This window comes from Hippoglossus stenolepis, chromosome 9, assembly GCF_022539355.2.
Source record: "Hippoglossus stenolepis isolate QCI-W04-F060 chromosome 9, HSTE1.2, whole genome shotgun sequence".
NCBI lineage: Eukaryota > Metazoa > Chordata > Actinopteri > Pleuronectiformes > Pleuronectidae > Hippoglossus > Hippoglossus stenolepis.
The window spans coordinates 19,323,543-19,337,229 of record NC_061491.1 but is presented as its reverse complement, the minus strand read 5'-3'; the positions used below and the strand labels follow the sequence as shown (position 1 = coordinate 19,337,229).

Below are 13,687 nucleotides of genomic sequence, written 5' to 3'. Positions count from 1 at the left end.
GTTGCACAGCCGAGCACATTAATGCTCCACCAGTGTTTTTATTGTGGTGAACAGCCTGTTAGCACATCTCCTGATGCCACACCTTTATTGAGTGTAAACTTATTTCACAAAGTCCCGATTGTAATCACCAGCTCAGTGCATCAGATATACTGTATATCTGTTGTTCCTTATATTAAATAGACAGTCTTCATGTTGTCTATTCCAGCCACTTGGAAAAATCTACACATTGATTTTTACTTGACAAATCCTCATTTGGGAGGGGGCACCACTGTCACCTCATACCAAGAAGGGTTCGAGTTATAGATGTATAGTAGTTTGTATAGTTGTAGAATATATGCATATACTTAACTTAAAAGTTTATGGTTGTTGGTTTGATCTAATTGTAAATGTAATGCAGTAATGAAGGCTAATTTATGAAGTGATGAATTGTTATTATATAAAAACATCTTAAAGCGTGTAAATAGACATTATCCCAAGTTTGGCTAAATATTGAGAAAGAAACATTTTGAGGACTTGGGTTTTTTATTCTATAACACAAACTTCACGAGAACAGGCGTCATTAACTTCTAAACATAAAGTATACAGTGCAGGTAAAAAAATATATACAAGTAATTCACATGTCCATCCATTCACCAGGTTGATACTGTTAAGGAACCACAGATTTAGAGTAACATCAACACAGATCCACAGTTTACCTGAACAGCCAGTACTTCTATAAATCCCTCCGGGCTGAAACAAGCCTGAGCAGTTTGTTCAGTCGATAGAGTTCAGAGGTTAAGAGCTGGATGTGGATCCATGGCACAAAGGTGATGTCAACACGTCTCTGTGGGCCATCGTTGGCAGCCGAGCCATCTCTCGACGAGTCTTTTCTATTTTTTCTGGAACTGGTCGACATCTCATCTCTCAGTCAGTGGGGGGGGACAACGTTTCTCCCCTCAGCTCCTCTGCACCCCCCTGTCCCTGCTGCCCCACCTCACTGTACCGAGGAGGCTGCTCCCAGCTCCACGTGCAGTCCGGGGCCTCTGAGCTGTCCTGGCTGTACAGAGGAGGAGCGAGGCTCATCTCAACATCCACAACCGCAGACTCGGGGGGTGCATCCGAAGAGACCTGGCCTAGCTGGGAGTCCTCGTACGACGGGGGAAAGGAGCCTGGTCTGCAGAGGAAAAGACAGGGTGTTCGTTTTGTGTTGCTTTGTTTGTTTTACAGGGACGATGCACATGATTCAACACGGTTTTATCATCAGAGAAAGAGAAACAGAACTAATCTGTAAAGATATGCATTATCTGTTGTTCCAGGCCAGATGTCGAAAATTCACATAAAAAAATAGAACGAGGGTTAAAATGAGATTGGAGATATATAACAAATGATATGTGAAAAATTGTTTTTGTCAAAGTTTTGATGTGACATTTTCCCTGTGGTTTCCTCCATGAAGCACTATTCTAACTTTACGTAACTACTTTTATATTTCAAACAATTTTTATTGGAACTTTTATGCAAAATAAATGAATGAGATTAAAACGCTTAAAAGTTCCATATTGTAGAACAATAACCAGGTTATTTCATTTAATGTTTTTCATTAAAGTCAAATTACAGTGTCGTCATTCTTATTACAGTTACCTGTCTATGGTGTAGATCTGCTGCTCAGGTGCTCGTCTCTGGTACATCTTGCTCTTTATGCTGTGACAGATGTTCCAGAAGAACCCGATGAGGACCACCATGAGGCCGAAGAGGATCAACATATAGGCAGGGACGGTCTTCCAGGTCAACTTTAACTCGGTCTGCACGGACAGCAGGTAGACCCCGATGAGCGTCATCCCGTTGCCCAGGCAGGACAGGATGATACAGGCCAGAGACAGCATCTGCTTGATCACATTCATGATGATTTAACTCACTTGTCGTCTTTTTGCCTGTCCCTCCTTTTTTGTGTCTTCCAATTGAGAGATGGAGAAAACTTTTAAAAGTCCTGATGACACTGACTTTCAGTTATATCCCTTGGTGCCTGTTCAGGATAAAGCGATGCTAGAGTCACCTATACTAGAAACAAGTCACCTCTTCAAATCTGAACACATTTGTGAGTTTCTCTGCCACCTCCCCGTTGGAATGTTCCTCCCTCCTCGGTTGTATATTAACACAGTATTAATCTGGGGTCAGAGGGATGAGCGAGATAGAGCTGCTACAGGCACAGACACATTGAGTAAATTCTTTTGTCTGAGAGCTGATAAGAAAACAATACAGCCGACTTGGTGGTGGACGGACGTGACCTCCACATCTCAACATAACGGCTCCGTGTTGCGTGCCTTTTGAGCATCTTTCACCTGGGAATTCTTTGAAGCCTAGGTTATTCTTTCAACTTAACCCTTCGATACACAACATGGGTCAAAAGTGACCGGGGTCAGTTTTTATTTTCTATATATTTGTAGTGTTTCAGGTTATCCCCAATTAACTTGTTTTTGATCATAACAAATCCTTCCATAACAATTTTCCTTTGTTACTTTTTGCAATAACATTTTTTGACTATATGATAAGTCATGACGCTGCATCATGAATGGTGCGCTCAACCATTCTCGGATGGAGATATGAATGAAATCCATCCACACCCCTTCCAACCCTTGTCTTGAAAGCAGCAGTCATCAGGGCTCTTCTTGCTGCTCAGAGATCGTAAAGGTTTTATGAATCCTTATCGCTCTTATAGATGCAGAGTTTATCCCCTGAGCTTGGCAGTGTGTTGTTGTTTTTTTGGCGACAGGTTAACACACCCCTGCGCTTGATGCCCACATCAGATAGTGAACGGCTAATAGGTCACAATCACCAAGTAATGAGTGTTAATGGTGGCACTTTGCTGAGCAGATTGTGAATCGTCTGGGCTGATCTACACGTTCAGATGTAAGGCGAGACCTTTTTCATAATGATGACGTTAGCAACACGTCCCTGTGTGAGAACATAGGGTATTTTGTGACAACTCTATCTTCTCTTATCACAGATGGCCTGCACTGATAGGCACCGATGAGCTGACCCATAAAAGAAAAGAGACAACAGGTGGATGACTCTGCAAAATGCTGCACGCTGCACAGCAGATAATCAGAAACAAGTGGTCGCCTGTGCTGCGGTGCAATGCTCATCTGGGAGTGTGTTATTGCTCCGGGGGATTTCAGTGTCTGCGTCCTTCTAACAGATCCACTGTTGGTGAGAAATGGTATTTCAAAGTGTTCTTCTGCGCTCGTCCTCTAGAGGCTTGTTTTATTTGTATAAATTCACTGTATGCAAGCGTGTGTGTGTGTGTGTGTGTGTGTGTGTGTTTATGTGCCCACGGCGGAGGAAGCAGTTGGTGGTCTGATACGGCCTTGTCTGCCACACACACACACACACACACACACACACACACACACACACACACACACACACACACACACACACACACACACACACGTATATGTATTCAAATTCAAAGAAAATATACAAAATGTTATCATATTATATATCACTAATAGTATCGAGCACAAATACAAATTGGTGATAAGATAAATGAATAAAAACAATGTGAACCACCAGACCAGCTTTAATACTCAATGGGAGATTGTACAAGTCTGTCGAGCTCCATCTACACTGCAGGTATGAACACTTCTTGTACGACATCTTATTTGTCCTGGTGTGGAGGTGGAGAACGCTCCCTGACACGTCGATGTTAACGGTTCAGCTGGGATGAGATCTGTAAAGTTGAAGGCTGTAGTTTACAGTACAATTCCCCAAGTCTGGGTGTAAGTACAGTACTTTATTGAATATTGTTCCCAAATTCTCCCTCCTCTCATTTTCTGTTTCTACTGCCAACTTTGTAATAAAAGAATCCGTCCATCCGGCGTACATCCATTACCTGTGCTGTTTATCCTTTGAAGGGTCACGGGGTCATCTGGAGCCAACGCCAGCTGACACAGGGCGAGGGGTGGGGTTCGCTCTGCAGGTCGCCAGCACATTGCAGGGTTGTAATGTAAGAATGATAATCATAATAATTTATCCAAGTATTGTATATTTGGCCTCAGCCTCAGTTTAATGAACTCACACTGTCAACATCTCTCACTGGAACTTTTTGTTTGGTGAAAACTTAGTTCCTAAAAATGAGTTTCTCTGAAAATTGTTGACTCTAATACCAGGAGAGTAAAAGTAAGTAAAGATGAAACTGAAAGGTAACATGATGATGACTATGGGTGATGCATTTACATATAAGTAATATTGTACTGTTGTACTTGTGAGTGGGGCTCATTTAAAATATTCAATATATATATATTAGCAATATAGATGGTAGTTTAATCTATAACATTGATATTTTATTCTATATGATAATTTATAAAATTTTGCATTTTATACAAATTCTTCATCTGTAGATACAGTACATCCCTCTGGACTGGAGGTGGAAGTATAAAGTGAAAAGATTCAAATAAAGTGCAAATAAATTTATACTTAAATGCTGTACTTGATGAACACAAACTTCCTTCCAACATGGAGGTTTTTCACTTGTAAACAACTATTAAATTCAATGTGTAACCTACTACATGTTCCAACCTTCATATTACCCTCCCTCTCGGTGTCACACACACATGAACCTCTTACACACACACACACACACGCCTTCATTTGGACCTCATTATTGAGTGATAATTATAGACAGAGTGAGACAGAGATCCATTAGTGGTGAGGGAGTGACGAAGTGAAGGGCCAGTTATTCATTAATCAGCCGGACTCTGATGAGGAGCTGTCATCACCTCTGTCATTAACACACATCAGGGTCACACTGCACACTCAGCACTATGGTCACAGAGTCTGGACAGTGAGGACCCCCCACACACCCACACACACACACACACAGTGACTGGACATCAATTATTGGATTGTTTAGGCGATCAAGTAATATATACATATCTGCTTGTGCTAATGCATTGGCAGTAGCAGTACCGAGACAGGTCCAGTGGGGACACTATTGCTTTATTTTCTTTCTCCAGTGCCAGCGGCTGTGGAGCAGGAGCCCTGCAGCACTGACTGGTAACAACTATTACAACATCTTTATCATTTATAAGTGAAACAATCTTTTCTCGTCCTCTATTACATCTTTTTCAGAAGTTGTTGATCATCGGGCTGAACTCCCTCCGTACCTCAGTCACATGTGTAACTTTAATATGATCCATTTGGAGGTGCAGGCTCCTTCCTGCCTGGTTCTGATAACCGTGATGCACGATCATAAAAGGGTGGGGAAGTTTGTTTTTTTTCTTTCTCTTCTTCCACCCATTTTGTCACAGATTATAAATCTGCTCCGCTCCGACTGTTGGATAACATCTTTATACTGTAAATAACGATCCACTTCACTCTCCAGCCCTGGTGTCATTTTATTGTTTGGGAAATTCCAGATGAAAGAGAAATGTGAACCATGTACGTTAAAAGGAAACAGGCGTCTCAAAGGCAGCTGTGGCTCAGGAGGTAGAGTGGGTCGTCCACTATCCTGAAGGTTTGACCCCTGTCTCCCCCATTTCGTGTGTGAATGGCAAAGACTCCTCTGTAAAGCACCTACAAATCACTGTATAAATACTGACCACTTAAATTTGAAGGAAAAGAGCTGCGTAAAAAGTAGGAGAGGAGAGAGGGAAGGTTTTTGACTTTCACTCTGACTCTGTGTCTTTTTGTCTCTTCCTCTAAGTGGCTCTCCTGCCGCCCTCATCACGTGCGTCCCCTGATGTCAGGCCTGCTCTCGTCTGTAGTGTTTCACTGCTCTTTCCCGTAGTGGCCGTATAAAACCTCGCAGTTGTCTGGACTAGGCCGAGGCAGGAGGGGATCAATGAGGAGATCGATAGGGTCCCTGGGAGTCCTAATAGCCCTGTTGCTGCTCCCTGACTCCCTGCCTGCGCTGCCTGATACAGCAGCACGTCGGCGGAGTGGTGGTGGTGGGGCAGACGCTGTATGTCTGTGTGTGATCTGAATCCAATCTACGACCCCCCGTGGACTCTATACTTACACTTTAGTCATGATACAGCACAAGTTGGGTCATCTGTGTTCCACTGGTGGAGCTGATGGCTGAGACTGATCTGTACGTGGCCTTCCAGCGAGTTCACGTTCAGTCTCCAGCTCCCGTTCCCTGGAAGAAATCAAGAGGAAGATACTGAAGAAAGAATAGTTTATATTAGAACTTGTACTTGAATAGTTTTGAACTATACATTGACTTTATTTAAAGTGACACTGCTCCAGCCTGTGACCTCTATGAATTAAGTTCATACAGGACGTTTATACAAGCCATGATTTATGTCTGGTGGCAAAATTAAGGACAGAAGCAAAGTGCAGTGTCCTGCAGGGAGCGAGGCACAAAGTAGGTGTGCAAGGTGAGGGCGGTGGATGGGTGACAGGCACATCTAACTTTATACAGGAGAAAGTTTAATTAAGTGTTTAAGTTGCCTTTAACCGTTGTGATTCCCAAACACCATAACTGCCATACACAGACATTCGATTTGATTACCTCGACCAAGGATGTGATATTTCCCCCCCTGTCCGTCTCTTTGTCTGTCAGCAGGATTACCCAAAAATCTGCTGAACGGACTCTCATGAAACTTGGTGGAAGGATGGGACATGGGCCGGGACAGAACCCAATTTATTTTGGCGTTGATACAGATGAAGTGGCGGATCCAGGATGTGTTTCACTTTCTTTAACAGTGGGCGTTTTGGACACCAATTCCCTCGAGTAATGGTTCCCAACTTGGGGTTTGTGACCCTCAAATGGTTTGCAGGATAAATCTGAGGGATCGAGTCCTGATTAACATCAATAAAAAAAAGGAAATTAAAGTTTTCTGCTTCACATCTTCTGGCTTTTTGTAAAATCATTAAAGAAATGATAGTTTTACATCTTCATAATTCTTAATGACGGGAACATGAGTCGTGGGGGTGCTTGCAGATCACAGAAATAATTGACCTGTTACAAAGGGTCAGAAATAGATAAAAAAAACAAATGGCTCTTCTTAAAAGGTTGTGAATCACTGTCCTATAGAGAATAATTCATGCAACTTAATGAAAAAATCTGTAACATTCAGGGGACTGATATCCCAGCGTGTGAAATTTGGGTCTTGTTGGAGATATGCGATCTACTGAGTGGCATCCTAATATTTGTACAGTGTCTTCTGCAGCTCAGAGGGGAGCTTAGTCTCTGAAGGCGGAGAAACTAAACCCTGATGAAGCCTCTTTGCAAACTTGAGACATCGAGTCTGATTGATATACAGAAGTACTATTTCCCAGGCATGGCGGGTCTCCAGATGCATTGTGGGAACTGCCTGACCTGCTGTTTTGGAGCTTGAATCCTTCTAATCGATTGGATATCTCCGTCTCTGCTGTATCAACTTTGACTGTTCCGGTTTTTAATCTGTCTTCAATGAACCCCCTGAACTTTACACAATTATAATATTAAATTGGGTAAAGTCTAGTTTTACAGTGTGTTTTGCTCACTGTCAGCAGAACTCATGAAAACACACAAACCGACAGTGCATTAGTTCATCTCCCGACACTTTCTGACTCCCCCATGTCTGTGGCTCTCAGACCAAATCCCACGATTCCCTCCGAGGACATAAATCTTTATAAATAGTTCACAAATATATATAAAAGTCTCAATAATTTCCTCTAACAGCGCGACACTGTGGTTTTTAGGAAACATCAGTCAAACAGGAGTAAATAGCACTTTTTCCTGGCTATTTTCAGCCACGGCTCAGCCAGTGCAATGGTGCGTGGCTCAATGTGTTTTTAATAGTTTTTGGATGACGGAGGTTTGTGGCACAAATGAAAAAGCTCCACGAGGCTTCGGATTCACAGACAACACTTGTTAGCAGGATCAGTGCGTGTTTCCTTTTCATCTTTTCACAGGATTTTCTTTTGACAATAATATTACTTTAGTATTTTGAGTAATATTTTTGTTTCAATGTCCCACTTGTGGACAAAAGGTTTAAAACATCTCTGTTTTCCAGGCTGTTATTTATATTTACATAGATAATTTCAGTGATTGCCAAATTAAAATAGAGAACAAATAATTAGTAGATGTTTTAAACAAGAAATTTTGAAAAATAATTTAAACGAAGGGAATCTTTTTCTAAATTAAATTCATTTATTATTTTTTACGAATCCAACAGCCATAAACACATCTGACGTTCTTTCTATGACGGAGATGAAACTTAAAGTTTGCCCACGTACTGTTTCAGAACTTTACACTAATGTGTTTAACTTGTATAGTTACTTTCACCTTCTGTCCAGTTTGTCCCGAACCAGCTCCACCACGAGGTTTGAGGCTGGAGGCTGAGCTGCTGCTCCTTCATGTGAAGCCATCGTCTGGTTCTTTTCTTCTAATGTTTTGGGTCATTATGTTGCTGTAGGACGAAGCCCTGAGCAACCAATCTGTCTTCCTTTGTTACTTGTCTTTTTCTCACTATCCTGACAGCGATATAGAGCAAAGTATGGTCCTAATGATGCATCAGAGGCTGGAGAAACACAGTCCAACACTTTGTACAGACAAAGGGTTTGTGAGTCAACAGAAGTTTACGCTGCTGTCGGAATCGTTTGCATGAACTCTCCTGGCTTCATTACTCCTGTCCATTTGTGTATTTGTTTGTTTGTTTGTTTGCAAATATAAAAATAACGTCAGATTACCACAAAACCTGACAGAGGTTTACTTTTTGTTGCAGCTTGCACCATTTGCTCAAATTTAAAAGTTTCTTCTAAAATGTAAAATTTTGCTCAAAAACAATTGTTACGAGTGTGTGTGTGTGTGTGTGTGTGTGTCTGCGTGTGTGAGCACTGTATTCCTGAATGTGCACGTGTCACATCAGGGTTTAATCACTGTCACAGTTGTGTGTTGTGTGTGTACATGTCTGCCCTCAGGGTGCAGGCTTTGTGGGCTCAGAACTGACAATGTACAGACTTTACACCGACCTTAATGTTTTTAATGAACTGTTACTGTCCCCGCCCCAAACACCAATTAGCTGTAAGTGTTTTAACAGTTTGAGCATATGGGTTTGAATTTAGCATGAGCATCCAATTAAACTGGAGAAACTGCTTCTGTAGTTTTTGCAAATCAAAATAATTTTCTGGAAAATAATATCCATCTGCTTAATATCGATGACATCAGAGCAGCTTCCTGATTGGTCAAATGAACAGGATTACACTAACATGGTGTTAAAATGACTAATTCCAGCCTAATGACGGATTTTCAAGTGGAAAAAAAACAATATAATTACACTCTTAGCTCATTTGCGTTGGCCACCACTGAGATTTGACTAAAACAAACACATTATTTCCGTGTTTGATAAAACAGGAAGACATTTGCTTGTTTTTGCATACTACCCAAGATATATCTATGATTTGTAGCAGTGTATCTGTGTATCAAATCCCTGTGCCTGCACTGATATTTACACCACGATGCAGTGCAGGTTCTCTCGCTGCGCCCACTCGAAAAATTAGTTGCGAAAAAGTACAATACATCAAGACTGCCGGGGCTCGCTGCTCTCCGAACGCCCCGCTGGTTTCCCAGATCATCAGGCCTCACACTGGCGCCTCGGTGGTAATAAATGTGTGACGTCGGTGTGTCGGTGAGGAACGCAGCCACAACAACATGATTGCAGCTAAGTGGGTTTTGTTGTCTGAATATCAAAATTTAGGAGATCGGTAATCACAGGAACAAGATTTCTCAGCCGTTGGGTCATCGCTGGGTTTCCCTTATGCATCGAAAACAGATGGGGGGGAAAAAGACCATAAATAAGCACCTGGAGGCTGCATTTGAGAAGTTAAAATATTCCAAATGTTGAGCTGTACACTCAAATACTTAAATCACAATGGAAATACTTTTATTGGAGTAGTGATGAGGCCTCTAGTATAAGCAGACAGTCTGAGTTACAGGACATGGAACAGCACTGGGTGGGTTTCCGCTTCCCATTACTCAATCATGTCAGGATCACTAAGTCTAATTAAACCTAGAGAACATATGCAGCGTGGAGTAGCCGCACCCCCATCTGACAATATGCCTCTGCAGTCCATTACAGCCCTCCACAAAATAAGCCTGTGATCCCAGTCATACGCCGCACATACATCACATCACATATTGCGGATCGTGAGGATGTAAAGTTCAAAAGATCCGCGGCGGAATCATGTTGGAGGCAGATGTTGCGCCCATATATCGAGAGTTCCTCCCCGCAATACGCTCCTCCTGGGTAGGATGATAGGATGATAAGGCCAGGGACGTCTTGCACGGGCCGGGGGGAGAGGTAATAATCGCAGCGTATAATTCAGGATAATGAAGGCTCCACCACTAGATCAGCCATAAAGAATGATAGGGGAGGCAGACAGGGAGCCGCTCATGCATTTGACCTCCACTGGCATCCCTCCACCTCCTATAAATTTGTGCTGCGGTTTGACTTCGGGCGAAGGGAAGGGAAAGGAAGGAGGGAGGCGAAGGGGAGAAGGAGATGGACAGATGTAGGGGAGGAGGAGGGAGAGAGGAGGTGAGTGACAGGAGGAACACATGATTTGGCTTCAGCTGAGACAAAGAGGTCAAATCTTCTTCTTCGGATCTTTTGGAGAAATATCCTGAGACCACTGGGCCCAGAATTTACCTGAGAGGAGACGGAAAAAGAAGAATGACGCGATAATGCGATAATGATTCACGTCATCCGAGAGTGACATGCGCAAACGTACCCAAAAATAAACCCCGGCGTCCATTACCGCGAAATGAGAAAACACTGAGCCGCCTCTCGCACAACTCTCTCCCACTCGGTGCGTCCCTCCCTCTCGGTTTCCCCTCCAGTTCATTGGTATGCAGGCGTTGTGGTGGTATATTGTGGGCAGACTGGGCCGCGCTGCTCTCCTCTACATGTCTGCTAAATGACAGTAATTATTTTCCTGGGCTGCAGGCGACTCATGCATGTTTTATTTCCACCTCCACCTCCCCCATCTGCCTGCATGGCGATGCATGGCACACACAGTGGTGGAATGAAAAACAAAAAAAGAAAAAAAAAAGAAATCGGAGCATTTTATTTCTCTCCATACCTTCCTATGGGTCCCCACTGGGTTCTCCGGCCTCAGTTCTTTTTACTGAGGGGGCCTGCTCTTTTATGGCACATGGGGGGGTTTTGCAGCGACTGACAGATGCTGTTAAGCTGGTCTCATGATGGTCTAGACACAGATAAAGACGACTAATGGTGGTTTTGCGCACACTGGCTGCTGTTGTAAGCATTTTGCTACAAAATGGCCACCATGTTTCAGTTCAGGTTCAGGTGTCACTTGGTGTTGGGGGGGGGGACAGTGAAATCCATCAGTGCAGTTTCTCTTGAAGCTCCTGAACCTGCAAACAGCGCTAACCAAACTGTATGTATTCTGCTGTGACAGAACTTCCTTGTTGAACAATAGAAAACCAACCCTGTCAGAACTCAGTCAAGGTTGCCTGATGAATGCATCCCATTACATCTGGGGAAGGTTGTATTTTTCTTCTCTCCTCCCGCCGCCGTGGCATCGTGTTGTGTGTCACGCCGTCCTGTGACATGCAGCTCGTTTGGTGCGACTCGGGGGATCTCTAATACCCCTGCAGCTTTCATAATGAACATGTGGCTTCTCTCTCTTGGGCACAATTTAGCGTAATTCATAAGCACGAGGACGGGGCATTAGCCAGATGGTGCTGTGGGTGGCATCCTTTCTCTGGCCATGCATTAGAACTGCGCCGGTGACAAAATTCCACTGTGAGGAGACTGACAAGGTATCTGCTTTCAGTTTGTGTGTGTGTATAAGTGGATAACTGGGATCTCCACAGCACTGGTTTTCTCAGGGGGCAGAAGTAAAATCTGAGAATTGAATAAATACAAGAATAAATTTCACAACGATATAAATATTAATAAATGTATGTGTCCAAACTAATCTGCAAAATGTTTCAAAAAGAAAATTGAAAACTGTGTCTGGAGACCACGGGGACTTGGAAAATCTAATTTACACCAGATCACTTTAGAGAATGAAATCATTCTTGTTGTGTCCCACCTTTGAAACCTGACTTTAACTGCGTCAACTAAACAAAATAAATTATAATCATTTTTGGATTTTCCAATGTTAGATTTATATCCGCACCGAGACTTTATTTGGAGAACACTTAAACCCTTTCCTAACAAATAAAACCAGCCCTGAGGGAAGCCGCTGTACTGTACAATCTCCGTCCAGCTCCATATCAGTAATAATGTACGCATTTAGGCTACACTGTGCGGGTGTAAACAGGAAGCAGATGATCTACTGGTTACAGAAAATACTATGAACAAGAAAAATACAACAGGGGTTTATTTTCTTGGACCAATGATGAGGTGAAACTATTATTGAAAGTAAGTGTGTAGCCTATAACGCTTCACCACTGGTGGACGAGTCACGACCAATCAGGCTGTGTCATTGTTTGAAAACATCCATACTGAAACGCAGCTCCTGCATTTTCAAACTAAAATGGGGACAGTATAGTTTCTAAGTGTGGAGTGTGGTCGACAGGCGTAAATGTAGCGACAGCGAAGGGTTTTAAAACTAAAACCTAGTGGTGTGGATGTAGCCTCAGCTTCTTTCACTTCATTGTTTCGGTTTTACAGTTAAAACTCTCTCACCACTCTCAATCACCACATCCACAGGAGGCGTTTTGGATTCAGTATCCATTTACATCCAAAATGATTTGAGAAACACAATAACTGCTCAGTATCAAACAACAGAAACTTAGCTGTTAGCTCGGAGCTGTTTTTGAGCTGGTGGAGACCAAAACAAAGCAAATAGGAAGGTGAATGTTGGATTTACATTTGCAAGTTGGCCGGAAATATGACCACGGACGAATAATAACGTTGTTCTGTGCCCGCTGGGTTTTAGATTACTAACGTGTTAGTCTTTCAGCCTTATAAGGCCATGAAATGTCAAGTGTGTGATATTCAGTTTGTTGTATTTCTGTTCACAATTGACCAAAAAAACCTATAATCACTGGAAAGCATCGACTTGACTCCTGTTTTGTCTGTTAAGTCACATAAAAACTTGATTTTGAAATGTAAGACCAAATGAGAAAACTATGTTATAAAGATGATCTGTTTGACATTAAAAACAAAGGATGAGTCTCGATTGTTTGGATTTTGCTTTGGTCCCGAATAACTTTCTGCTGCTTTCTAATGAAACCCACGTAATATCCAAATTTGGTGATATTGTATTTATCTAGATCCACTGAAGGGATTAAGTGTTTCTTCATGAGTTGAGAAACTTCTTCTCTTTGAGCTAAATAAACAATTTAAAATACTGTTGGATTTTCCCGATATGGGCTGTTTCTCTAACCTCATGAAAAGTTTATATTGTGAGGTAAGCATGTCGTTTTCACACGACAACAACATGTAAATATGTGTGTGCGTTGATTTTACCAAATGATCAATCTAAATACAAACAATATCAACAAAGTAAAGGGCTTGTGAATAAAAATCCAAAGTTTATAAAAGCTGAAAAAGAGGGTTTGTAAAAGGCACCAATTTCTTCAACCTGTTCATAAATTGAATGATATATCCAGACACACACACACACACACTCTGATCAGCAACTCGGCCTTGCGTGGCTCTCACTTCGTCAGTGGAGGTGTCAGGGTCCCCATGGCAACTGTATAATGGGGCAGGCCTAATTCAATCCCAGGGGCGAACAGTGGGCC

The 13,687-nt window shown here is 42.4% G+C and overlaps 1 protein-coding gene across 1 annotated transcript; it reads right to left on the bottom strand.

Moving 5' to 3' along the window:
* Positions 1 to 893: 893 nt before the first annotated feature.
* On the bottom strand, positions 894 to 1,877 carry LOC118115203 (transmembrane protein 252-like). Its single transcript, XM_035166216.1, has 2 exons — positions 1,618 to 1,877; positions 894 to 1,153 (listed from the first exon to the last, which is right to left on the bottom strand). The coding sequence occupies exons 1-2, from the start codon at positions 1,875 to 1,877 to the stop codon at positions 904 to 906; spliced, it is 510 nt and encodes a 169-aa protein (XP_035022107.1). The 3' UTR covers positions 894 to 903.
* Positions 1,878 to 13,687: the final 11,810 nt, after the last annotated feature.

Bases quoted from the DNA above. Each gene is read 5' to 3' on its own strand.
- LOC118115203 (XM_035166216.1), bottom strand. From the start codon at position 1,877: ATGAATGTGATCAAGCAGATGCTGTCTCTGGCCTGTATCATCCTGTCC. The intron at 1,154-1,617 runs GTAACTGTAATA...TTTCCTCTGCAG, and splicing joins CAGATCTACACCATAGACAG to ACCAGGCTCCTTTCCCCCGT.